This window comes from Poecilia mexicana, unplaced genomic scaffold (genome assembly GCF_051168715.1).
Source record: "Poecilia mexicana isolate PSO_F unplaced genomic scaffold, ASM5116871v1 scaffold_22, whole genome shotgun sequence".
NCBI classification, from domain to species: Eukaryota; Metazoa; Chordata; class Actinopteri; order Cyprinodontiformes; family Poeciliidae; genus Poecilia; species Poecilia mexicana.
The window spans coordinates 11,006,446-11,032,905 of NW_028263391.1; the positions used below are offsets into that span (position 1 = coordinate 11,006,446).

Here is a 26,460-nt window from a genome sequence, read left to right on the forward strand (position 1 = left end):
ATTCAATGCTGTACATGATTGTGAGGAGTCTATGTGTTATCGGTATGTTTATTTAATATTTTAGACAAGTCGTTCCGTGTTTTGGCAGAAGTCCACGCTGAACCTGCACCTAGCACCTTTTCAGTGTTGAAATCTGAAAAAAAAAAAAAAAAAAAAAAAAAAAAAACATAATGTAAGTCATTGTAAAAAGGGTACAGCTGTGTTTTGTGGCTCACCTTCATCTTGGTGCCTAACCACTCTGAGTCAGGTCATCAGAGCAAAGTTTACCAAAATTAAAAGGAATAAAGTCTTGAGCGCTTGCATGTGTGACTAATCGTTATAGTATATGAGTTTCATTTTTATGACATTTCAGTGATATTTCAATTTACTTCAATGCACCTGTACATTATCCACATGGTTTTCCTGTGACTGGCATGATCATTAACAAGTAACTGATGACCTATATGGGTGAATCGTAGAGTGGTGACAGTGACGCCACGGTAATAAAGATAGTTGTGGAAAATGGCCACATAATTTCCACCGAAAATCGAATATAGCTCCTCCGCTAGCGCAGATCACGTGGTCCTGCTCATTGGCATGGTCATGTGTTTAATTAGACAAATGAAGTTAATCCTAATGTGAGAATCTCTCGTCTCTCATGGCCTGACAACCTCAAAGGTTAATGTGTCATCTTCAGGCCCCATGAGGAGCGACGGCCGGAAGACGAGAGGAAAATGGAAAGGAGATGTGAAGGAGGGATGTCGCATCCCATCCCGCGTTCATCTTAATCCCAGCTGCGTGTCTGCTGTGGGTCTCCGTGGTCCAGCGCTTCAGGGAGGAGAGACGGAGGGCCATGGTAGTGAGGAAGGAGGGGAAAGAAGGAGAGTAGACAGGGTGTGGAAGGATAGAATGAGCAGGCCCTTATTCTCCTCCCAGGGGATCTGTAGTCTTAATTAGTGTGAGAATATCTAATCTCAACATCCTCTCATCTTAACCCCGCCACAAAGGTAATAAGGAGGGTGAAGAAAAGCATTAAAATTCAATCCAATTAAAATATCCTCTTTAATTAGTCATGCCTTTTAACAAATTTTGAAAATTGGCTCCGAGCTCCTAAGGGTGGGTGCAGCGTTTTTTAATGTGTTCATTAACTTCCCAGCTCTTAAATAATATATGACACATAATTTGATATTTACAAGGAGAGAACGGGATGACTGAAACCTACGACGACAGGAGTGAGTGATAAAACCATACCAAGATGGCATTAATGTGGAACTATTTCTCCAAAGACCACTTAGCACTTGTGTGAGTGTTTTCCTAATTGATGTTCCAGTTGGAATTAAGGTTACTGAAACCATTTGTACATGAAGGAAGCTGGAACGAGGCTGCACTTGTACAATATATGCTTTGCAAACTCCTAAAGAAGCCATCAGCGCAGGCTACTGGCGATCTAACACCACTCATTTGCATGATCTCCACATCTCTGTCTCCTCTAAACCTGTTTTACAACTTGACCTAAACCCAATTACCTAACCTCATTATGCCACATTAAACCCAAATAAGCCCACTAGAAGCTGCCATTAGTCTGCCACCAGAGACAGTAAGACCACTCTTTGGAGAGACACGAGCTTTCCTGAGAGAGACTGAAAGGAATGACTCTCTTTTAAAAGGGCCTTTTACATCTTATTATCCCATAAAAGTCCAGTTAAATTCAGTGAACTTTAAAACTTCAGTGTCCAGTAATGACTAAATGCATTTTTTAGAAGCACGGAGATGGCATTTAGGGGGCAATATTCAAGAAGACGACAAGGTTTACAAGGAAACCAGATGAAAACTGAGGTTTCCTTAAACTGAGCTTGAATAAAACAACATTAAAAACAAGACAGGTGACAGAAATACAATGGGTCGTTGAGGAATTGTGAGTCAAATACCAAAAAGGCATATAATTCCAGTACTAACCAATTATGTACCAATATTGATTTAAAGCTGTATTGTGATATTTTGCGATACTATTTTAATAAGAATAAAATGCACTATGGGAACTATTTATTACATATTTTTAGATAATAATGACTATCTGATTGGAAAAGCAATCATAGCAATAAAATAATCGTCGACAGCAGCCTTAAAGATTTGTAATACGGTTCTTTAGGACAACAGTTAAGTAAAAAAAGCTTTTGAATCACTAAAATGCATACATTAACTGCATTTAATCATATTTTCAAATTTATTGGCACTTGTTAATACACTCAGAGAAAATAATAAAAATAATTTAAGGAAAATTCTTAAAAATATATATTAATTGCAATTCAATTTATCATCTTATGGTAGACATAAGAAGTCTATCATTAGACTGCCCCTATGTAAAAAACCATTAATGTTCATTAAAACTGGTTCAAACTTGCACTTGCAGTCTGGCCAAACCCAAAGAATCCATAAAATCTGGCTTCACAACCTTAATTATGTCACAAGAGATCTTTTGTCTGTGATCCAATAGGTCAGGAATGTTCTCTAGGATCAAGAAAGAGAGAAGTTAATAATGTCAAAAACTAAGATACAAAACTTTCTCTTTATGCATGAAAGGCTTTTGAAGAAAAAAAACTTGGGTCCGATGGAAACAATGGAAAAGCAACTTTTGTTTACTCAACAGAAGTTCACTCAGGAGAAAAGGCTCCTCTCACTTCTATCCTTCTTAAAGTCAGACACAATTATCTCCAGGCCTCTATCCTCTATCTTCCTCTATATCTTTTGAGAAACCACGATTAGTCTTTCAACCCTTGAGAAGGTAGATTTTTGCTGCCCAGCAGCGCTGGGTTACCTATTTAATTAAAACTTCTTGTGATTTTGCTTACTGAGCCTAATGCCAAATTAAAAAGCTGCGAGATTCAAGATACTGTCTAAACTGAGCTGAGCACAGTATTGCCGACATCCGTGGGCTGTCTTAAGATCCGGTGAGCGAGCTGACAGCTCCGCTTTAATCCCTGCCTTTAGAGAGAAAAAGCAGAGAAAATTGGATTCATGATGTGTAACATTTTAGCCTTTAAATGGGTGAAATAAGCATCTCCTCCCTCGTAGGTGAGCCGCATCAGCCATTAAACACCGTTTTTAAAGATCCTTCGCCAAAACAAAAGCTGTTCACTATCACCTAATCTTTGCAAGGCAGACAGATGATTACAGAAATGAAATAAGGAAGGAGAGGGAAGTGGTATGGCACAAAGCATGGTAGGATTAACAGGATATGTGAAATTTGTCAAGCTCTTATCTGAAATTCTGTTGGTGTGAGAAGCATAATAGGCAGCATAAACTTTGCTACAATCCCATCAGGGTGTAATCTTATTTTCAGAAAGAAAAGTAAAATAAAAGAAATAACCTTCAGTGAAGTGGGCACCATTGTTACTCTTATCTGGTCGGTAATATGCTATACCGACCAGATACAAGATATATGGCAAAAATATATCACACATACTTACCCGATCTACATCTTTCATAGATCAGTCTTTCACAGAACAACCAGTCGGAGCAATGGAGGAAGGTCTTAGCACTGTCAATCATGCTAGCGTATAAGCTGCTCACACCCTTCCTTTAGCTCTGCAGCACTGCAACACCTTCCACACAGCAGAGCCTACCATGAATGCTCAGGCTAGTCAGCATGGTCCTCTACGACAGTGGATAGACGGTTTTCCTGGAACCGCAGGGTGTTTCTCCACTTGGCACCTGCCTACACTGCCAAATTTTGGTATTTTTATATACTTGTTAAAAGATTTTGCAACTATTTCTGAGCTTTGAGAAAGAGACTGACAACTTTTTTCTTACTGTGACAGCAATTTCATTAGGAATAAATCAAAAGACAATAAAAAAACTGTAATACGTGACATATAACATCAATGTCAATTTAATTATCTTCTAAAAATTAAGCTTTATTAGATACAAGTTGAAGCTCGTATCTAATAATCAGAAAACATAAGACTCCCAATGTCTGAGGGGAAAAGAACTCAATTATTCAACATGAAAACCTTTTACTAGTCATTATCACGACTATTAATTGTCCTGAAAGATAAATTAAATTATTTTTGTGGTAGCTTAAAGGCTGCATTCCAGTTCATGCAGACAGACCTCGATTTCGCACGTGCCAATTACTCCTGGCAGGACCAATTAACTGCTGAACCTGTGCCCTGATACATACCTGCACTAATCAATCAATTATCTAATTACATGAATATTTTATACTAGCTTTTAGAAATGCCAATTAGCATGGTCAGCTCAGGAGATATTGCATTTTAAAGAGACAGCTTCAGAACCACACAACACGTTTTTCTTTAATTAGAAGCGTTTCCTGGCATTCATTTGCATAAACTTGGGTGATTGAACTTACTCCCCTCTATGACAGTTGGCATCTTTAAAAAAATAAAAAAAGGTTTTAGGCAGTCATCAGCATGCAAACACACTTTCAAGAAGAAGACTGACTTTGAGCATTCAGAGAGATGCGCTTCAAGGATTTCTAGTCTTGGTGGAATTTTGGTCGACTAGAAAAACTAATGATGGAAAATAAATCTTGAATGACTTCTCATTTCTGAGAATCAAACAGAGGAAAAGAAAAAAAAAACATTTCAGACTTCTACAGAATATCATAAGCTGTTGCGGTTGGGATTTGAGACGTAAATTTAACCTTTGCCCCAGGAAAGTTTTTTTTTTTTTTTTTTCCCCCCATCTTTTTTTAAAGGTCTGCACAAGTAAATCCCTCAAAGACTCATTTTCTTTCTCTGCCACACACAAAAACCGAAGCCCACCAGGTACGCCCTTCTGTTATCCAATCTCCCCTAAGCAGCACACCTCACTGCTCAGACCTGCTCCCTCCAAAGCTGCAATTATGGGGGGCTGCCTAAAATGCCTTTGGCGCTTGCCCCTCTATTCAATTCTCTCCTTTCTAATTACTACTGCCTTGGGACAGGTGAGAAGTCAGGCCTGATACGATCTGCTCGCTTTACCTGTAGCCAAAACACACACGGACACGTACGCACACAAACATCTTCAGCCCGGACGCCAAAACATACGCATAAGGCACCTGAGGTGATCTTCTATTCTAATTATAATCTTTCAAAAAAATTTGAGGAATTTGCTTTCAGATCAAGTTGTGTTTGGTTTACAAAGCTTGGCAGGGTAGGAGAGTTACAAGGCGACACGTCTTCAGTGAGTTGTTCTCTTAAAAACATTTCTTTCATTTAATTTCACGATTAGCCCATAAATGGAAGACGAAGAACTACTTTTGTATTTGAACAGAAGCACATTTGACAGTTCTACTGAAGCCCTCATCAGTCGGTACTATTTGATTCTAAAGAAGACAAACTAAATTTATCATGTCTTTAATTGATTTTAAAGCAAAATCTCTCCTGCTTGGTTAATTTAGCGAGAAAATAAAATCTTGAAAACAGCTCTCCTTTGATGGCCATCATTTTTATTGTCAAACCCCTTTTATTTATTATTAACATAAAAAATGAGTGTCGGCTGCAGCAACTTAAGTACCAACAATAAATGGTTTTGTAAGTGCATGCCATGAGGGGTTATCTAAGCAGTGTTGAAAGGTAGGCAGAATATCCTAAACATACTCAGCTCCACAGGTCATCACTCAGCTGCAGACTCCGATCCGACTGATTGCTTCCAAAGGTGACAACAAGCACTTAACAGGACGTAAACAGTGTGTATATAATGACCTCCCCCTGCAAGTAATTTAAGAGTAAAAAGAACCATTTGTAGCCACAATATTCATTTATCACTGGAACAGCCCAAAAGAATCCAGCTGCACTGTCAAGCAGATACAGGTACGGATCCTGACATCATGTACTCGAGAGAAGAAAAAAGGAAAACTTTTGTTCTATCCCTACTGTTTTACAGTAACCTGATCTTTCTGTCCTCAGGCTCCAAAACAGGCGAGAGGAGAGCATGTGACTCCATAGTAACCCTCTTCCTTCAGAGCTGAAGCAGTTGAAGACTGCAAATGAGAGAACCGAGATTTTAATCTTCACTTCACGGACCGCATAAATGGAGCTACGCATAGGTGAGCCTCTCCTGCACGGTGCAGACATGCGCTGGTTATTGACAGCTTGCATTAATGTGCGGGGCAATCACCTGTGAGTATTTCTCAACTGCCAACCATCTCTCCACCCACCCCTCCTAACACAACGCCACAATAATACCTCCCTCCGCCTCCTTTGTGCTTCTTATCTTTTCATATTGTTCTCTGGTTCAATTCATTGCCGCTGGCGCAAGTCTTAACACCGCCGCTAAGCCGCAGATTAATGGGTTGGGTAGTACTTCACTCGTCTCCTTGTCTTCCTTTAGATACACCGCTTCTTTCCACCAACTTTCATTATAAAAAGTTTGCGTTTCTGAACAGCTTGGCACCTCAAGAAGAAGGAAATGAAAGGAGGGAAACAGGCAACTAGAACAGAGGTTAACTGGCTGGGGCACAAACAAAAGACAAGCAAAAATCTCACCAAAAGCAGCAACTTTGATGAGGATGGCCTGTAGGTCGGATGATATCATCTCAGAGAGCAGCGACTCTTGGTCTCGGCGCCACAGGTAGGCCAGGGGCTGCAGACCAAGCCGCAGACATCTATGAAACAAGTGAAAGAGATGCAAAGTAGTTATTATTGAATATCTGCCCACTTCCGAACATTGTCACACCCCCATATTGGCCCAGCACCTTATCTATTTACATGAAATCTGTCACCCAGATAGGCCCACAGTTCACGGCTTATTAATGGGAAACAAAAAGCCCCATTTAAAGAGTTGTATTACATCATGCAGTCAGAGGTAACATGAGTCAAACTGTATATTCACAAATGTCCACTCCTCAAAGAACTGGTGGGGAGCATTGCATCTATTACACATGCACAAATATTTGTTGGTATCTCTGTTATAAAATGTGCTGAAATTCAGCTCATATTGTGGCAGCAGTAGGATAATCTCACAGTGAAAAATAAATGTGAAAAAATACAACTATTAATTTGAATATACTCCGTGAGAAATCGTAATCTTGTTTGCTAAACTCTAGGCCAAAATTGAGCTGTTTTGCAACAAGGAAGATCCAGTTTGATTTGATCAAAATGGGAATTGTTTCATGCAAACTATCAAGTATGGTGAAATACTATGATGCGATGGGCCCACGTCTTCGCCAAAGAACCCCAGGGACTTTGTTATAAAGCATAGCATCTTGAACCAGATCATTTTAAATAAGACTGTAATCTGGTGGCCTCAAGAGATTGTGCAAAGAGGAATGGTCAATGAATGTTTGCTCCTACATTTTATAATGTTATGAAAGAAAACATAAGTCCTTTCTAAAGAACAACGTACAAAGGCTAGTAACTGTGCAATGTAATTTCACGTTTATAAAAGATGTATCTTAATGTTAGATTTCTTATTCTATTAAATAATGGGTCTCAAGGGCTGGATTTTTAGTTTACACTTTTGCTATTGAAATAATCTTTTATCAGTGGTGCCAATAAATGTGGTTGTGTCTCTATTTCATATACATGTGAGTAAATTTAGTATGTGTTGTTAAATCAACAGCTTTACTGCTGCGCTGTCTGCAGAACAAAACGAGGCCAAGCTGGTGGAAACTTGAAGGAAAGAAAAATGTAAGGAGAACTAATGCTTTTCTATTGTTAAAATTCTTTTATGTTTAAAGATTTGTTCAGAAAAATATTGAAAATGATGAGAAACATAAAACAAGCCTGAATACAAACGGCATAAGCAAAACAAAATGTGTGTACATGTGACTGTGTACGAGTACACAGAACCCTGTCTTAGTTTAGTTTAGTCACACAAGTGAGGGAAAAACTGGATGTAGCATTTTCCTTTGGTGAACCACAGATTGTGCCTTACTTGAGTTCAGAGGAGCAAGTAAGCTTTGCTGTTGACTTACACATTTTCCACACGGACCCTCTGGTAATCGGACAGAATAGCTCCTACAGACACTGCCTCAATGGCCTCCTTTTCCTGTGAGGACAAGAAACAATAATAGTTCATTGTTTGTTTGTTTTTTATTATAAAGGAAAGACAAAAACTTGCTTGGTAACAGAACAGGGGTGTCGCATTCTCCAAGAGTAAACTATTCTTTTCGAACTTGTAATGGAATCCAAATGACAAAGGGCACCTAAATTTCCCTTACTGTTCAGACTTTGGGCTTATTAAGGTATCCTTAGTACTGCCGATGAAGGGAGCTACACATGAAGCATATTGTAAATTGCATGCACTTTAAACAACCATCCCAATAAAACGTCTTTAACTTTCCTCTTGCTCCAACTTTAACTGCGGAAGCGTGGCTAACATGGACTGAATGGCTTTGTTCAATTCCTGTTGTCAAACTACAACCATATATACTACAGTTCAAAAACAATGCAGAAACTCAATGTTGTCGTTCACAGGTCTGGCTTCTATTTGCTGAATGGCTCAGATTAAATGCATCCTGGCTCAGATTAAATGCATCCTGAGAAATTGAGCTCAAAGGCACAAATCCCAGACAGAGAACTGAGTGGACTTTCAAAGGAAGGCAATGGTCGCCCTGGGAGGTTGTGTCTTAAAAACGTAAGTGTGTGCCAAGACGACGGTAAGCCACTACAATTCATTCATGTAAAGCTGGGTATGCATAATGCTGTATCCCAGTTTATTAATGGAGAGATAAGGTGTGGCAGAAAATTGTCCACAAGCAGCAACCATAATCACAGCTTTGAGAAGATCGAGAAGCAAATCCAATTCAAAAGTTTGGGGACATTGACAAATAGTAGAGAGAAACTGGGGTCAGAGATTCAAGACTCACTCCACACAAATTTATCTGGGACATTGGCTAAAATTGTGTCATTCCTTGTGTTAAACCAGAATGAAGTCCAGGAGAATTTCTGAAATAATAACATTTTTGTTAACGTTCTAATTTACTGAGAAACAACTGTATCGACATCTGGTCCAGATTTTCTACCCTCTGCACATCCAGCCAAAAGATGGAGCCACACTGACGACTTGAAGCACCAGCGCAACTTTCCATCTGTGAGTGGCATGTATCTTTAATATTGCTAACGGCGTATCTAATTGCTCTTCATATCATATTCATACTTCAAAAACTGTGGGACAACAATGCACTTGAGAGATGCTGGCGCAGCCTTGAGATGCATTCAATCTTCTTACAGGAAAACAGGCTTGATCTAGAGTGACACACTCAAACATGCACAAATACACACACGATCACGAGCAAGAGCCACATGCTGATGGTTATACATCCTCATAAATGCCTCCATGCCCCCCTCCTCCCTCCTCTTCCCACACACACCTGCAGATTCATTAGAACATTACATGGGCTGTAATTAGAATGAGAGGCAAGGGTAGGAGCAGTGGAGGGATGCCCAAGTCTCCAGTAAATTACCTTGTAGCCATTATCAATTTCCCTGGCTACTGGTCCTTAAGATAACCCCCCTCATCCGCCACTGCCCCTCCCTCTCCCTGTGGTCCCTTCCTGCAATTTTTCTCTGCCTGATAAACATGCTGATTAAAGCGAACACGGTGTAAACCTTTGATACTTTCCTAAATGAAATCCATGCCCTGCCTGGGGCTTGATGCTGAGCTCAGACACACAAGCAAACCCGCATGCACAGCTCCACATAGGCACGCCGGCTAATCAGATAAAGGATGCGCTCCGTGCATGTGCTAACTGTGCAGCAGAGGAAGAGAGGTATTAAACTGCAGACATGCAGTCCAACACAGAGATATCTTAAGAAGGGATTTTCCTCAAGTTCTAAAATCTCTCCAGAGAGTCCAGGACCAGAACATACATTAGAGTCAATCCCATTGCCTGGTGACAGTAATTAAGTCAGACTGATAACATTTCAGGCCAGCATAGAGGGAAAGGTGGCTGCAGGCGGTGTCATGTAATTCTAGGTAAGCCTCGAGGAAAACACCACTCTAATACAATGATAACCTTTTGCCTAAATGCAACTGTCACTCTCTAAAGAGGCAAATTAGGAGCCACAGAGTGGAATTAGGGAGGACAGACAGAAAGCTGAGAAGATTCACAAAGGAGAGAGTTTGTAAAGGAGCGTGCAACATCAACACCAATTTAGTCCCTCGGCTTTAAACTTGGCAGGACCTGACAAGAGCATCAGAGCGCCAGAGCAACAACAAATAACAGCTTCTTTGTGTATTTTAGTCTGTCTGTCTCCCTCTATCTAGCCTCTCTCAGGAGGCAGGCGGTTGTGGGTACTTGGACCTCAAAGGTTCAACTCTGCCTCGTCTAATTAAATGGCACCTCTTTTTTTTTTTTTTTTTCCCTGGCTCTCATTACATCCCATCGCACAGCCTTACAGCCTACTCGCCACTAATTATAACATGAGATGAATTTCTCACACATCCCTTTCTGTTTGCAGTGGAGACTTTTGCTACTGGAGCATTTGGCAGTGGCTTTGGGAAATGATTATTTTTGGATGAGGCTGTGTTTTTGTCGCCATTACAGAATTGCCAGGAGACAGGCTGGAATGAGGAGGGATAGCGCTGCTCTGGAGATTATTTTTCAAAATCTAGTCCAAGACTCAGGGTGAATTATTTCTGAATAAGCCATAGATTAGGAATGATTGATGTTTTGGGTATTCACACTACTATGAAAACAAATTTGTAGTTTTTAGAAAAGCTGAAATGTATAGTTAAAAGTAAAGATATTATAAAAACAAGGTAGCTCAGTAAAACACTGAATGAAATAGAATCTTTTCCAGAGCTTCTCTGACAAAACAATACTTTGACCGTTAGAGGTGAAACCTAAGTAATATTAATAATCAACGCAAAGGTTCTCAGGAGGGTCAGAACCCAATTTGCAAAAGATCTTTTCTTTTGCCACATTCAAACCAAAATCTTCCTTGTAGTTACTGTGAGTTCATATGATAAAAAGCATCACAAGCTAGTGAACAATTGTAAAGAGCAAAATAGTTCAAGTACGGTCAAACTGGAAATGCTCTTCTAATTGGATTTAGTTATGAACTTTGACTGGGCCATGCTAACACATTGATAAAATGTTGTTGTTCTATTGCATAAAAAAAAAATACAAAAACATTTGTGGTTGAAGTGTGATAAAATATGATGGGGTATGAAAACTTTTGAAAGTCCCTGTACTTTGTTCTTAATTTGTTATTTTTGACATGAAATGACCCTAACCTTGTTCAGACATTGGGGTTTTTATCCAGCTCCTGCCCAGGCCTATTCTGGCATGGTGTTGTGCAACAGTCCAAACCCCTAGAAGCTCCATCAAAGGCAGGCTAAACAAAGGCATGACCTGACTTCCCATGTCTTCTCCAGCAGCCAGAGAAGCTATTAATGAGGATCTATGGCCCACAGCAATGGAGGCCCTTAGTCCCTCTAGCTATGTCCATCAGGATACTTAGCCCCATGCAGTCATTAACTTCTGTTACTAATTGTCAAATTCATTAAACTAATCCTTCCCCCACATCCGGATGTCTCCTGTGGAAATAGATGGAGAGGCCTGAGTTATTAAGATGTCAGCTGTGGAAAAGATTAAGACCAGCAGACACGCTCCACAAAGAAACGATACGGCCATTAAACTCTATATCAGGTAGCGTGTGATGTATTTTGTAATTATATGTACATTTATCTTTGGAAAGGAGTAAAAGACTGGTTCAAATGTATTCACAGTCACAGACATGCCTTCAGTCACGAAATCTATCTGCACTAAAGATACATACAAAAATTTAGCTGAAGGAAGCTGCAATTCTTTCCTCACTTGGGTAGATATTCAGTCAGGGAAATGTTTAACAGCCAAAGCCATTAACAGCAACCAAGGCAATTAGAAAGCCATAAAATATTAAAAATTCAATATTCATATTCATATGGAATACATCAGAACCCTCATTAATGCTCTCTCAATGGCTGTCACAATGAGCTTCTAATTATACACCCCAACAATACAAAGCTCCAATTTGCAGAATGGTGGGTTTCCAAAATGCCAGATTCAGTCTGAGCCCAGAGCTGCCAGATTGTACCTATTACAAACGCAAAGTAACAAATTATCACCCAGGGTTCCTATGCATTTTTCATGTCAAAAATTTAGTCTAGAAAATGACATTTTGAAATAAAACACGTATAAGAATAGCTTATTTCTCAATAACAGAAAAGATGACTTTGAATTCATGGCAGAAAGTTCTACAGGTATCACGCTTTAAACATGGAACCTGCAGAAGCACGGACAGATCCTGTAAACAATGGCATAGGACTTAAAATCAGGAAATCTAAACCTTTTTTAATGCTTTTTCCTCATACTGGAAAATACCTAAATATAATTCCAAACCTTTCCAGAATGTCCTGATTATAAATCCTCTTTGTAAATTGCAAATTGGTGAACATATACGGCATAATGCTTTACATGAATGTATGTAGTGTTCTATCTGTAATATCAGTTTGGTGGAAAACTGAAGAAGGTGGAGGAATTCAATTAAAGTGCATTGAATGACAGTTTGCACAAGGGCACAGAAATCCTGTCTGCTGCTCTTCAAAGCTGCAATCACAATGTCATATTATCAGCACGTCTGACCCCATAGCTTTAAATCCTACACCGCCTTGTCTTCAACATTCTACTCCATCCGGCCTCCTCTTTGCCCCACCTTCCCTGCATCCATCATGTAAGTGACTGGATGTGACACAGTTTTAATGTTGCCTGCATTAGATGCACTCTGGACCCGTTTTAATCTAATGGGATTGTCCTCCTGTGCTTGCCCCCACTGTGGGAATATTGGGATGGGGGTTGCTGTTGCATCTAAAGTGGATGCAGTGCAGAGTTGGGGCCTGTTGGGGTCAAGCGATCTCGTTTAATGGAATACTGACAAAGTCCCGGGGCGTGATAAGGTGCCCTGACAGCTTAGACATAGTAAAATGACAGGAAGCTGAGTCTGAGCAACGAAGAAGACAGCTGTTTGATTCTCTTTACCTTTCTGTACGATCCAAAGTGACAACCTGAGTTCAGAAAGAGGCAGGTTACAGCATATGGAAAACCATATACAAGAAATATTTGAGAGTGTTTATAATTATGTTGCAGTGGTTAACATTTAAAGTTTAACCATTTCCATCCGGATACAAGAGTATGTACTGAGGGTTTCAGTTACAACAAAACAGTAAAAGGACATGGAGGCTTAGCAGGTGGCTATTTAAAACGCATATTAGGCATAATCTTGTTCAAATAGCTTTTCAAAAACACATTCCCTACGGTACACTGGTGTTGCTGTGTGTTTGAAGTAGCTGTTGAATGATGGGCTCTTCCTTTGCGCTTGCAGACAGGCTGGCTAGATGACTCAACATGTGTCAGGTCTCAACCATGCACACTGCTGAAGCAAGAAAAACAAAGTTCCCACTAAGCCAGCTGCACATAAACTTCCAAAGATGATGTAGCATGAGGACGTGGAAGGAAGAAGCAGACCACAGAAGAGCATAATCCTCCGCTTAGGCTGCGATGCAGGTGTGACCAGCCAACAGAGGATATGACATGACATGTTGTCTCTTCAGGCCGATGAATGAGCTCTGCTCATCAACCAGAAATGTGAGGAGTGACAGGCAAGTGTGCGCTGACAAAGAAGGAAAAATATTGAATTTATTCATGGAGGTGCAACGGTGGCATTCTGTTCTATTGAGTTTGTATTTGGGCATGTTAAGACAAGGGGTAATTTACTGAGACTTTATCTAACATCACAAAGCAAAGCAGAAAGGGACTTTCAGCCTCCACTTGGAGGTACCAGCCTTATTTTGATACCTGCAAACTGTGTTCAACTTTGTTATCATATGTAATTTATATGAATGTAAACAGTTTACTACAGCATTCATTTCAAATGACAGAATTAACAGAGACAGAATTGTTTTTGACAAAAACAATTCTGTTTTTGACTAATACATTTTCCACGCATCACAGGAAAATGTAGAAATTCATCAGGGGTTGGAAATGTAGTGAGATTAACATTTGCTGGGTTTCCTCTTAAGATATATAAGTCTACGTAAACACACGCCCAGACAGTTGTCAGGCAGGGAGGAACGAGTATTTGGCCAAAGCAAGCACTGCGTCTTTGTTTCAGCTGGCCAAGGAGAAGGAGGCTTTCCTTATCAACACACAGTGAAAACTAAATGGAGAAGCAGAAGACAGTTATGGATGGTTGAATCTATGCAGCTTTAGCAAAAAAAAAAAAAAACTTACATCTTACCAGGTTTCAATCAAACTGTCACTAAAGGTTTGCTCTTAATCAACTCATAATTTTTGGTAAAGTCGTAAACATTGCAGCAAGAGCTTTCTCTGGGAGACAAAAACAAAGTTATGATCCCAGAGCTGTTGTATATCAACATTCCCGTTTGGCTGGAGGGAGGAAAAAAGGCATTTGATACAGGAAGTTGCTTTCAGAAAGTGAGAGGGACAGAATCAAAGAGCAAAATCCAGCGCCACAGAGAGGCAAACTATGTCAGTTGTTTTTTTATGGCCCAAAGCAAACGCCTGGTCCACAGGGTGTACACACGGTCATGTGTTCATGTCCATTTACACACAAAAGCTCCAAATTGTAAAAATCTTTCTTTTTTTTCCCGATTGAGCTTATATTCCCAGCTTTTAGCGTTGTAACTCTCCTGTCCTGCATCCTTCAAAGATCTCAAAGACCCCTCCTCTGATCCCCAGAGAGAGAGGGAGAGAAGAAATCACAGCACTGATACTGGTTTAACTTACTCTTCAAGCTCCAGACTGTATTTTTTTTTTTTCATAGATGGTTTTAACTGCGGAAGATGATGAAGCCTCCAACAAATATTTTTGAGGGGAGAGTGGTTAACAGAACAAAAGCCCTCTAAAATGTGGGAAGATTATTGGCAGGGAGGTGAAAGACTTCACTTATTGCATGGTGTGAGGCAGATAGCATTAAGCTAGCTGTGCGTACCTCATAAGTTTAAAAGATTTAAAAGATGAAATTCCTAGAGAGGGAGAAAAGGGAAATTTGAGAATATCATTTTGATCACCGTAATTTTCTTCCAGGGTCAATTCAATCCCAAAAACTTCAGTGCAAACAAGCTCCATGATGTCTTTAACATCAAAATAGCACCAGAAAACAAAGATAAAAAAAACATGCTGTTCCTCAATGGGACAATGCTCAAACCTAGCAGTTTGTGGTGGCTCATGCCCTTGGCAAGGCAAGATAAGACTATCAGCTTCCATCATCGCTAAACAAGATTGAGCAAAGTACATTAAGCAGAAAAACACAAACAAATTACAAAGGCTCTGGGAGGCTCGGCTCTTTATCTAATGTTTGCGGCTAACCGGTAGCGTCAGCTGGTGGGAAATGGGCCTGCATCTAATAGATCCTGTCCCACCATTTCCACACGGCCAAGCGAACAATACACAGCGCCATTATCTCACTGCTAATGCTATCCTTCCTCAAGTGCAAAACAAGCCTGTCGACCAACACAAATACAAGAATCTTAGAGCTGAGGAAAAGATAACAAGGATTATCACAGAGAGGCGGCACCGGAGATCCAGCTGCTTGAAGGAACCTTCGTGAGAGGAAACTGTAATACATTCTTAAACTTACCTGAATGCCACAAAAAAAGTTTATTTATTTCTGAAATTCAGTATAAGGAGTGCTATTTTTATATGGTTCAATTAGACAAATTGAAACTGATCAAATAAAAGATGGTATTAGTAAGAAATGTAGTGGCAGAAATAACTGTGGTAGAAAATCAACATTTATGGCTACAGCTTTGAGAAGATTATGAAGGCAAAACCCTTACAGAAACTGCCAAAAGCACCAATTCCTGCTTGAATGACCATGGTCATTTTACTAGATGGGCCAGCAAACTGGGCTGACATTAAGTCCACAGAACATCTATGGAGTATTGTCTAGAAGAAGACAACAAAAATCCAACAATGTAAATGAACTGAAGTCTATAATAAAAGCAACCACTGGCAGATTATCTCCATGCCACAATGCACTGATTCAGTAATTTATGCAAAAAGAGACAAAACTAAGTATTGAGTGAATGTATTTTAAAATACATAGACATTATTTTCAGTACACTGACATTTCTACATTTAAAATGATGTTTTTCAGTAATCTGAGACAATATTTAAATATTCTGTGGACATATGTTTTGTGATTTTTCATTAGTCTGAAGTCATAATAATCGAAATGAGCTGAAATAAATGCTTGCAATAATGTATGATAGATTCCCTGTTTCACTTTACAAACTAAAACACTCAAACTTTTTCATGATTTTAAGATTTCTTAAGCTGCATCGCTAACAATAAAAACTTTGCACAAACAATTGCCTGTTGGCCCAAAACAGCTTGCGAGCGACTTCTAATAACACCATTTAGATGTCTCTTTGCACCACAAACCACCTACAATAAGCCTGCATTAGCTTTATTATCGATCAGATCTTCTAAACCCTCACGGTGACCCCAGAGGTCATGATTTATGTATTAACCAGCTTTTTAAAGAAATCCATTTTCCTGTTGAGCCCCCGATGTACGTCTAATGCGGCACCATGCTGGTAATCAGAGAAGAGTCGGGTGTTTGATTCTGACCTGGCCCCCCTCCTCCACCTTTCATGGTTAACACTGCACCTCAACATCTTGTCTCGCAACACCTCGGCTGCCTAATCAATACCGCTTGGCTCCTGGTTCAACCAAAGACGCCTCCACCTCCCTTCACCACCGTTCTCCATTATTCTCCTCTACCTTCGGTTCTTCTGCCTTCTCTCTTCACAGCAGGAGGCACCTCAATCAGGACGCACGCGTCTCGGCTTCTGAAGAGTCCGGATGAAAGTGCGACAACAATGCAAGGAAGAAAAAGTTGAGGAAAGGTAGAGAGAAAGAAAGAGGGAAGGCTAAAAGAAGATAATTCTTTGGACTTGTGGATGGGCTGCCTCGACAATCTCCAAGGGCCCCGCTCCTGTGTGCGGATGTCAATAACATACCGTCAGTGGGGGGAAGTGGAGTGTGTATTTAATAAAGGTCAGGGGAAACATGGAGAAGAGGAGGAAAGAGTGTGTGTGAGTTCAACAGAAGGATTATCTCACTAAACACAAGATGTTTTAACCCACATGAGAGGGAGGGAATTTTTTAATCTACAAAGGCCAAAGGTCTCAGTCTGCCTCTTCAAGATTTTTCCCAACTCATCTCACCCCTCCACCTCTGGAAAGAGAAAAAAGATCACCCATTAAAACAGAACAAACTATTTTAAAAGTTGTATTTCTGAGAAGTCGGACATTAAACGATTAAAAAAAAAATTAGATTTGAAAGTAACATTTCCGTCTTCCTGTAAGCGGGGTCTCGCTGTGACAGAGACGTTACAGGCCGGCTAATTAGAGCTGGCGGAATAGAACATGTGCATAGATATCATGTATTGTTCCTCATCACTCTAATGAGCTTAAATGTCTTTGTCTTTATTCATCAGCTCAAAGGTTGCAGAGTCGATGCGATGGCGTCATTTTCATTTCCTACATCTCAAAGTATTCATACCCCTCAAACTGTGTCACATTTTGTCATGTTGCAACCGCAAACTTTAGGGTGAAATGATGCATAATATCAAACATTTTCACCTAATGTAGTTTGAAAAGTGTGGACTGGATATCAATTCAACACCCTCTAATATAAAAGCTTCACATAAAATCCACTGCGATCAATTATCTTCAGAAGGTGCCTCACTTGTAAACAGAGTAAGGCTGAGCAAAAATTAAACTATTCTGTGAAAGCCTTAGAGGTTTGATAAGAACATCAGTGAAAAATGAAGGTAAATAGACACAGCAGAAAAGTCGGGGAGAAAGTTGAAGAGCGTTTTAAAGAAGGGTTAAGAGTGAACATCGTTTGAAGCGTGGTGCCGCTGAAAATTTACCAAGATACAGCAATCTACCTAAACCGACATGTCAGACAAGGAGAATATTAATAAGAGAAGCATCCAAAAGACCTATGATAAGTCTAGTGGAGCAGCAAAGATTAATTGTTCAGGTGGAAGAGTATTTCAGTATGCCAAGTAGTTTTGAACTCTGGGAATCTATGGAAGAGGGTTAAGAAAAAGTCATTGTTGGTATGAAGCTATTTGAATTTATGTTTGCAGTCTGTCTCAAGCCGTAAAGGTGAGACATTATGAGGTGGAAGACTCTCTGGTAATATTAGATCAAAATTCAACTGTGCGTGGTGGAAAACTACGACTACCCATCCAATTTAAAACACGGTGATGGCAGCATTTTGCTGTGGGGATGCAGTTCTTTAACAGGGCTAAAGACGGGACAATTCTGGAAGAAAACATGCTAAAGGCTGCAAAGACCTTCAGACTGGGGCAGCCTAAACTGACTTAGTCTGAGCTATTTTGCGAAGAACAGGCAAAAATGTTACTCTCTTGTTGTGCAAAGCAAAATTGACTGACTTGCAGCTGCAGTTGCAGCAAACAGGGTTTCTACAAAAAAAAACTGAATACTTTTGCAATGTGCTGTACACGTTGACGTCCTTCCAAAAACATTGTTTATGTCTCTAAAAAGAAATGCAGCTAATAGCTACTAATCCATGGCATCTGCCCTGTTTGGAGTTGGATCTAGGGAAGAGAAACAGAGTGCATGGATTACTGAGAGGAGTGAGAACACCTCCGTCTAACATGGAGTGCTGAAAGAGGCCGAGCTTGTGGAAAGGTGTGCAGTGAGAACAGAGATAGACCTGTTATCATGTAACAGGGGCCCCGATTAGAAATGACCTTGAACAGACAAGGGTGCATGGAACGCGCACACACACACGGACACGCACAACAGGGGTCACGGGGCACAAAGAGCCACTGTGTCAGGTCACAGAACACAGAGAGAAGGATATAAGATTTGAGGGATGCGATATGACTAATATGAGGGGTTTTGCAAGCTTTGGGCAGTGGGGAGACTGGCGTTACAGCCAGGGGTGACTGACACTGTTGATCTGTATCACACATCAGAGCGGATCACACAAAGCAGAGCAGACCAACCTCACAGTCAAGTATGGGCACACAACTCGCAAAATAACATTTTGTAACTCATGCGCCTCTGCGGTGACAGCGCTTCCATTTGAAAGCAAATATGAGTATTTAAACCCTAAACCACAACAAAAAAAATAAATAAAAATCTTTCTGCATTCAAGTGTCTTAGATTTATTTCCCAGATGACACAAAGATGCAATTTATTCTGTGAAAATGCAGCCTCAAGCAAAAAAAAAAAACAGAAAAAAAAAAAAAAAACGTCAAAAACTTCTTCACCCAAACTGTTATTTCAGCTTCTCAAAGGAAGAGTTCAAAGATCAGCACCTAGCAGGATGAGACAGGGTACGGCGTGGCTTGCATGTTGATCAGGTTACACACTTCAAAGAAGCGCTGCCATGCACAGCCAGCGATGAGAGCAAAGAGGCCAACTAAAGAGCCACATTGTCATTCTGCCAATATTGCCACTGCCAGGGAAAGGTAGCTCATTTTTTTTCTAATATAATTGGAGGGTTTTTTTCCCCCTCTATCAACAAAGGTTCTGAAGAATATGATCTCTTCCTTTGAATTTTCTGAATGGCTTAAAACATTCTCAGACAACTTTGCTTGAGCAGAGAATGGGAATGATCCATAGATGGCACTGTTGGCTAATGCTACAAGTTTGCGCTGCCAGCCTCGCAAACAGAGGAGGAGGAGGGGGGAAGAATATCCGCTTTTAAAAGTCATCAACTTTGGATCTGGGAAGAGGGGAAAAAAATAATCTTTCATCTACATGCAAGTGTTCTTTGCCAGATGTAAGCTTGTAACTTGAAAATAATTCAACCTTCTAAGGAGTAACTTTAAAATGTTCATTATTTATTTATTCCATTTATTTCTTTCTATTTGACATTTGTTTCGAGTGTTTCTTCAATACTTTTTATTATTTGTTACTGTTTGCTCAAAGTGGCATTTTCTTAGTTTTATGTCCCTTTCAACCTCTGCACAGCACTTTATCACATTCCTCTATAAAAGGTGTTCTATGAATCATAATAAAAAGTAATTGATTGCTTTTAAGTTATCATTTTAATTGTTATATTGTTTTTATTTTATAGCAAAAATGTTTTTACTATTAGTTTTATCAAAATCTATTCTCTCAGCAATATCTAGAATTTTTGTAAACCCCAAAAATCATTGTTTCTGTTTGTTTTTATAAGAAAAACAGTGAACCTTAAAACACTAAAAATGACCTTAAGACATGTAAATAATTTGTTAAAGTTGAATTTTGTAGGAAAGTTGACAATATAAATAAAACTGACCACAATATGTATGCAGAGCACAAGATCCAACTAGGAAACTCAGAGAGCAGCAGCTGAAACTGAAATCTGAGCCATCAAGTTGTACTCTTATGGTTGCCATCACTCAGTAAGCAAAAGAGGAAGCCTGTTGTTTATGGTGAAGGATTGTTGATGACGGTGAGAAGGGTAAATGGGGACATGACTGGAGTTTCTGCAGGCCTACAAGGGCCCCATGGGAGTCCAACTGCCCTGATCTATGGCCAGTCAGACTGAAGAGGTCAGGCCAGAAGAGCCCTGGAAATGGGAAATTAGCAGGCTTTTGCAATTAGAGAAATGGCCACAGGCGAGGATGGTGTTGCCTCACATGCAACAGAAATATTTAAATGTAAATGATTACGAGACGGCATAAAAACAGAAAGCAGGCTGTGTGAAGTTGCATATAATCACAGCACGAAGACTACATCAAGAGGTTTTCGGTTTAAAAGTGTGTGTAAAACTGGGCGATTTATTTAGAAGATGATAAAAAAAAAAATTAAAAAAAAAGGGCAGGCTGAAGGTTTGAAATGCCCCCGGGCAGTCTGACTGGCCCTTGCCACTAGGTCTGAATGTGTGAACATGCAGAAACCCCAGAGCAGCCCTGCGTTCCAGATAAACATGTCTCCACATCAGCTCTTTAGAAAGGACCATGAGAAAACGCTATCTGTCTTATTTCCAGCACATCGAGCCAGCTCTCATCTGAAAAACAAACTCCACACTCCCAAAAGAGGCGTTTAAATTTTGATGTATCTGGCTAAAATAGGAGGTTGTGTAGGGGTGCGGCGGGAATAATGCGTTACACTGCACAGGATCAATCCCCGCACACTGTTTGCGCTGACAGCAGGAAGAGCTTTTGCCGCGGTTGAAGTTTCTGTCCAGGTAGCTTCCTCATGGCTGCAGGCGGTCAGATAGGCAGCGCTGAGTTAACCACACATGCACTTATCTCAAAGCTGTCAGTCAGCCACCCCTGCACCGCACCGGACCACCGAGGTCCTCATACATAATTTGCCATCAAATGAATATTTTCTCAGCGTCCTAGCAAACGGGCTATTTGATGAAATATTCATTCGGTGATTAATTTTTGCATCTGATCTTCTGTCAACTGAGATAAAAAAAAATTTTTGAACTTTTCCTGTGAAGCCATTGTTGAAGGGCACCTCTCTCCAACTTTGCACATAAAACTTTGATGAACTGATGCAGCATGCATACTATTGTTCCGGAGTGAGACGGAGAGGCAACGTACCACACTTACAAGTGAAGTTATGGCATACTAAATGAGACAGACTAAAAGCACAAACACGACTTTTTACTCTTCTGAGCAGATTAGATGCAGATGATAACAGGTGTTATGAAGAGTGCAGCAGCTCAGCTGATGCTACAACATAAGTAGCAGCTCCTTACGGCAGTATGAGGAAACAGATGGTTAGACTCCATCATACATCATTCATACGTTGCATACATTTATCAACCACCTTTTCTTAGCAAAACCAGACTAAAGGTAAATAAAAGGCTCATTTGGAATTATGATAAGTATAGTGAAAATGTCTACTTGCCAAAGTAATTTGACCTTTTGGAGAACAAATACAATGAGAAAAGCGTAAAACTGGATGGAAAGGGTTTGGAAAAAAAGCATGTGAGACTGAATCTTCTTGAGCAGCAGGAAGTAAGCGTCCGTCACCAAGAAGAAGGAAAAGGGTGAACATATGGAATCGTTTCAAATCTTAAAAAAGGCATTTTGCGAAGCATGTGGAGCAACAATACCTGGCAAAACACAGCAACTTGAAGAGACATCTGGAAGCAGACCATCCCGCACATCCTAGATCAGACATGTTGGGGTCAAGACCTGCGGGGCCTGGGCTACAGACCCAGATAAGAAGTGAATGTAGCTCATAAAACTGAACAAACCTCAAGCTGAGACAGAAGTTACTTCGTAAGCCACAAATCCTGCTTCGCAGTTCAGTTTCACTAAACTAAGTATGGATATTTGCAAAAAATGTAGACTTCTTTTTCTCAGATCTTTTGAACCATTCAATAGGGCTCCCTTCGCATTTGATTGAACCATAATGCTACCACCGTAGGCATCCCATATGCACTGTAATTTTTCTTTAAAATCTTGATATTTGTCCTACATTTAAGAGGTTTTTGCATGTCCATTGCCAGTTCTAGCTTTGTTGTGGAGGAATAAACCAATAAAAGGTTTGGTTATATTATCAGCAATGCAGATTAGGATAGTTTCTGCAAAAAAGCGCTGTATGCCATCTGATCCTGCGCAAAAGATTTGTAAAAATAAATTTAAATTAAAAAAACTGCAACACGAAAAATGTACAACTCCTCTCACGAAAGGAAATAATATTCACCAATGTCACCCTTGAAATATATTGTAATATATTTCAATACTGCATGAAATACTCCAAAATACTGCAATGTATTTCTGCTTCTGAAAGGGTCTCTTCACTCAACCAGTTTACATGCGCAATTTGGAGGTGTGTGTGTCTCTCTATGGCTGAAAGTACAGTAGCACCAAGACCCCAGGAAACCATTTAATTAGCAGTGACGTGAACGTCACCTGTTGACATTTAATTATTCGTAGCACTATCAAGTTTGGGTGTGAGGATTCTTCCACACAGCACTTAACATGCTGCAGCCATGTCACTACAGAGGTTTTGTGCTTGTGCAAAAAGATCAAGGACCTGTCCAGCTCCGTCATGCAGAATGATGTCCCACAGTAGCCTCCACCAAGGCCATACAGACACCAGTCGTTATGAAAAGGGGTTCTAAAGGAAAAAGATGTGTTTAATTGAAACCTTCATCAACATTTTCAGATTCCAGTATAGGCTGCAGGTTTCAGGTGGCTGTGCCTGGTTTCCTCTTCCAAAAATTTAAAACTGATTGGGCTGCAGTTAGCATGTAACACCATTTTTTTTTACTGCCATTGTACAACACAAAATATTTCTAAACCGTTTTTTTTTCAGTAGTTTCAATTCTTTGTAAAGTAGTTTACTGTGAGATGATGAGGTAAGAAAAACAAAGAGGAAAAAAAAATCCATAAATTCTTCTTGAGATAAAACCTACCTTAACGAGGTACAGCAGCTGATACAGGTCTTCCACCTCATCCCCTTCTGTCTCACTGTAATTTCTGCTCGTGTCCAGGCTGGAACCTTGTATGGTACGTCTATAAAGAGGCAACTCCATCGCATCAGCGTACAGCTCTATTGCCTGATGACCCACCGTCTGGTACATGTAGCTGTCCAATTCATCTATAGCATAAGGGAAAGTGTTTTGAAGTCAAAATCTGACGGCAGTGCATATATGGAATGAAATGACATCGGACTTATATGGTACATTGTCAGGACACTCAAAGATGCTTTACAATGATATCAGGCATTCCCATTCACATGCTGATGATGGCAAGCTAATGGATTGTAGCTCCACAACGATGGACACAGATTGCAGGACAAACTAAAACTCTGTCACCCCAATGTGTATAAGATGTGTTTGGAAATTAAAAAAAAGGATGCTAGCAGAAGTGCATCAAAATCTGAAATCAACAATGGAGCCATTCACTGTAAAATTACCAATTTAGTTAAGGACCATTGTATATTGCTAAGTTACTGTAAATTAGCAATATACCACTTTGACATGGCTTACTGTAAACATTATTACAGAAAACCACAATATAAAAAAAAATAATTTAAAGATAATTATATTTGGTGAGTAATTACTTCTGAATCCCTATTCTTAGACATGATTCCACCCTGATGCAGTCACATGTTGTTATTACAAATCTGAGATTTGCTTTCTGAGTAGTACAATGTATTTTTCAAGCACAGTGCCATTTTTTAGCACAATCAAGCAACCGAGTTATCTTCAGATGATATAAAAATACATACATATCAAAAAAAAAATGTAAAAGAAATTTTACTTCATAATTTGGTGGCTTGAAATTGGGCCTCTGTCTCTTTAAGAAACTCCAACTAATTGCTGCTGCTGCTAGTCTGGTGGAGCTTAGTAGTGGAGAAACAGGAGAGGGGTCCTCAGTGAGGCAATAGCACTGCTGGCGAATGTAGCTCTGAGGAGAATCTTTGTGGAAATAGGTGAAACCTTTGTGGGAGCAAACATTTAGTCATGTTTAGTCAAGTGGCTGCCACAGGATAGTCAAGGATTCCTTAACCGAGCCAGAGTCATTTTACTCTGTGTGCAGTCTGGTGGGGTCACACTGACCCTGTATGAACTTTTACAGTGGATTTTTGTGGAAATTGACTGTCTTGCTAAGACCGCAGGAGAATTAGCCTTCCATGACAGAATCAAAGTGATAGTCCAGGTATGTTTGATGAGGGAATAACATTATAACATTATATAAAGCTCAAAAAGTCAAACTTACATAATACCCTCGTTTCATAAAAAAATTTTCACCATTTCTCCGATTATTTGGCACATGCTTTGTATGAGGCTGGATGTAAATTAAAGCATCTGCTGGTTTTGATTGGCATATTTACATTGTACTTAATGAAATCTTCCTAGTGAATTGGGTGAAGAACAAAGCAGATGATGGTCAATAAAAAAATAATAATAAATAAATAAAAATAATAAATGTCCAGAGTGTGTATCCCATTTTACAATAGTTACATTTGTTGCCATGTTCACCTGGTGTGTGAAGTTACTTTCTGGGTATTCCGGCTTCCTCCCATAGTCCAAAAACATGCAGTTATTACACGGTGAGGGTGTAAATGCATGCTTGTTGGTCCAGTGTGTCTCTGTGTTGCCCTGCAATGTTCTGACAATATGCAAAGGTGTATCCTGCCTGTCAGCCTTTAATGACTAGCCATCCTTTTACCTTTTATCTGGGTACAGATAATACTATGCATAAAAAAGGAAAAGAGTATTGTTGTTATATCTGTAAATTGAACCAATTTTCTCAGTACAGCAAACAAAAACTTCCAAAGTTGTACTGAAATATCTATATTTTATGCAAAATATGTTTTACATTTTATTTCTTGATAAAAATGATAACTTTACTTATCATAAAATATTTATATTTGAAAGAGATGAATGATAAATAATGGAAATTCCCTAAAACAATGCAACTAAAAAATACATATATATAAAAAAGCAAAATTAACACAACCTATTAATTACAGAGAAGGGCAAAGTGTAATACTTCTGTGACATATACAAATGCATGTCGACAAGCGTACTGGCTGTCCCAAACACAATATGTAGCCTCTGAGGATCATTATGGATCCAATTAAGCTATGTCAGAATATTTTCCTCACCTGTGTGAGCAGGGCGCAGGTTGGCCAGAGCAACAATCTTGTGTCCAGCAGCAACACACTGCATCATGTTGTAGCAGCTGTCTTTGCCCCCACTGCACACAGCATCACAAACAGGCAAAAAGGTAAAGGCAGAGTTACAGCAGTAAGAGTGAATCTATTATTATAAGGACTGAGTTGCAACTATCACGCTTGAATTAATTTATACTTTTCTATAGGCATTTATGACAACTTCTAAATTATTCTAAGCGGTGTGTGTTGCAAATAGTCGAAGTTTGAATGAAGGCAGCCTCTTTAAGATGCTGGTTTTGACGTTCTGCAAACAAAAAAACAGAGAGCTGTTATTACCTGATTAACGCAACCACTTTCATCTTCTTATAACCCGTCTTTTAGTCTGTTGCTATAAAAGGGAAGCAGAAACTACTGTGACAGTGTGATAAGTGCTCTTAGCAACCGGTAAATGTACACAAAACCATGTGAGAGGAAGCTTCCGGGTTACCGAGGACCCCGTTGGAAACATTAGACGGCCTTCAATGTGCCTGAATGAAAACTTGTTTCTTTTTAACGGTTGAAAAAAAAGGGGTTTATTTTAACTTTTTGCAGATCACCAAAGGTTTCGGGGCTGTATAAGGTTAATGTAGACATAGTAATATCAGACAAAGAAATATCTGCTGTATAAAAAAATGTATAGAAATGTGTAAGGGTCTGAAATATATTTATGGGGAAGTTCTGTTGTTGCTTCACCTTCAACGCCATTTTTCAACACAAGGTCTTTAGTATCACTACAGGAGTAGACAGGTCTGTGGATTCTTTGAGTAAAGCTAATTGAATCTAAGCTGGTATTAAAGTATACATGTTATCACTTTCTATGTGTGATAACTTATGTGTGCCAACATCAATGAAATAAATCCC

The 26,460-nt window shown here is 39.6% G+C and overlaps 1 protein-coding gene across 1 annotated transcript in view; it reads right to left on the reverse strand.

Moving 5' to 3' along the window:
* The window catches only part of dph6 (diphthamine biosynthesis 6), a 67,085-nt gene extending 41,014 nt beyond the window's left edge, over window positions 1–26,071 (reverse strand). Inside the window, exons 1-5 of the mRNA XM_088002394.1 lie at window positions 25,897–26,071; window positions 25,552–25,643; window positions 23,351–23,535; window positions 7,898–7,971; window positions 6,468–6,586 (exon numbers count right to left, since the gene is read on the reverse strand). Of these exons, the coding sequence (XP_087858520.1) occupies window positions 6,468–6,586; window positions 7,898–7,971; window positions 23,351–23,535; window positions 25,552–25,643; window positions 25,897–25,919 (493 nt within the window). The 5' untranslated portion in view covers window positions 25,920–26,071. The remainder of the gene's footprint in view (window positions 1–6,467; window positions 6,587–7,897; window positions 7,972–23,350; window positions 23,536–25,551; window positions 25,644–25,896) is intronic.
* Window positions 26,072–26,460: the final 389 nt, after the last annotated feature.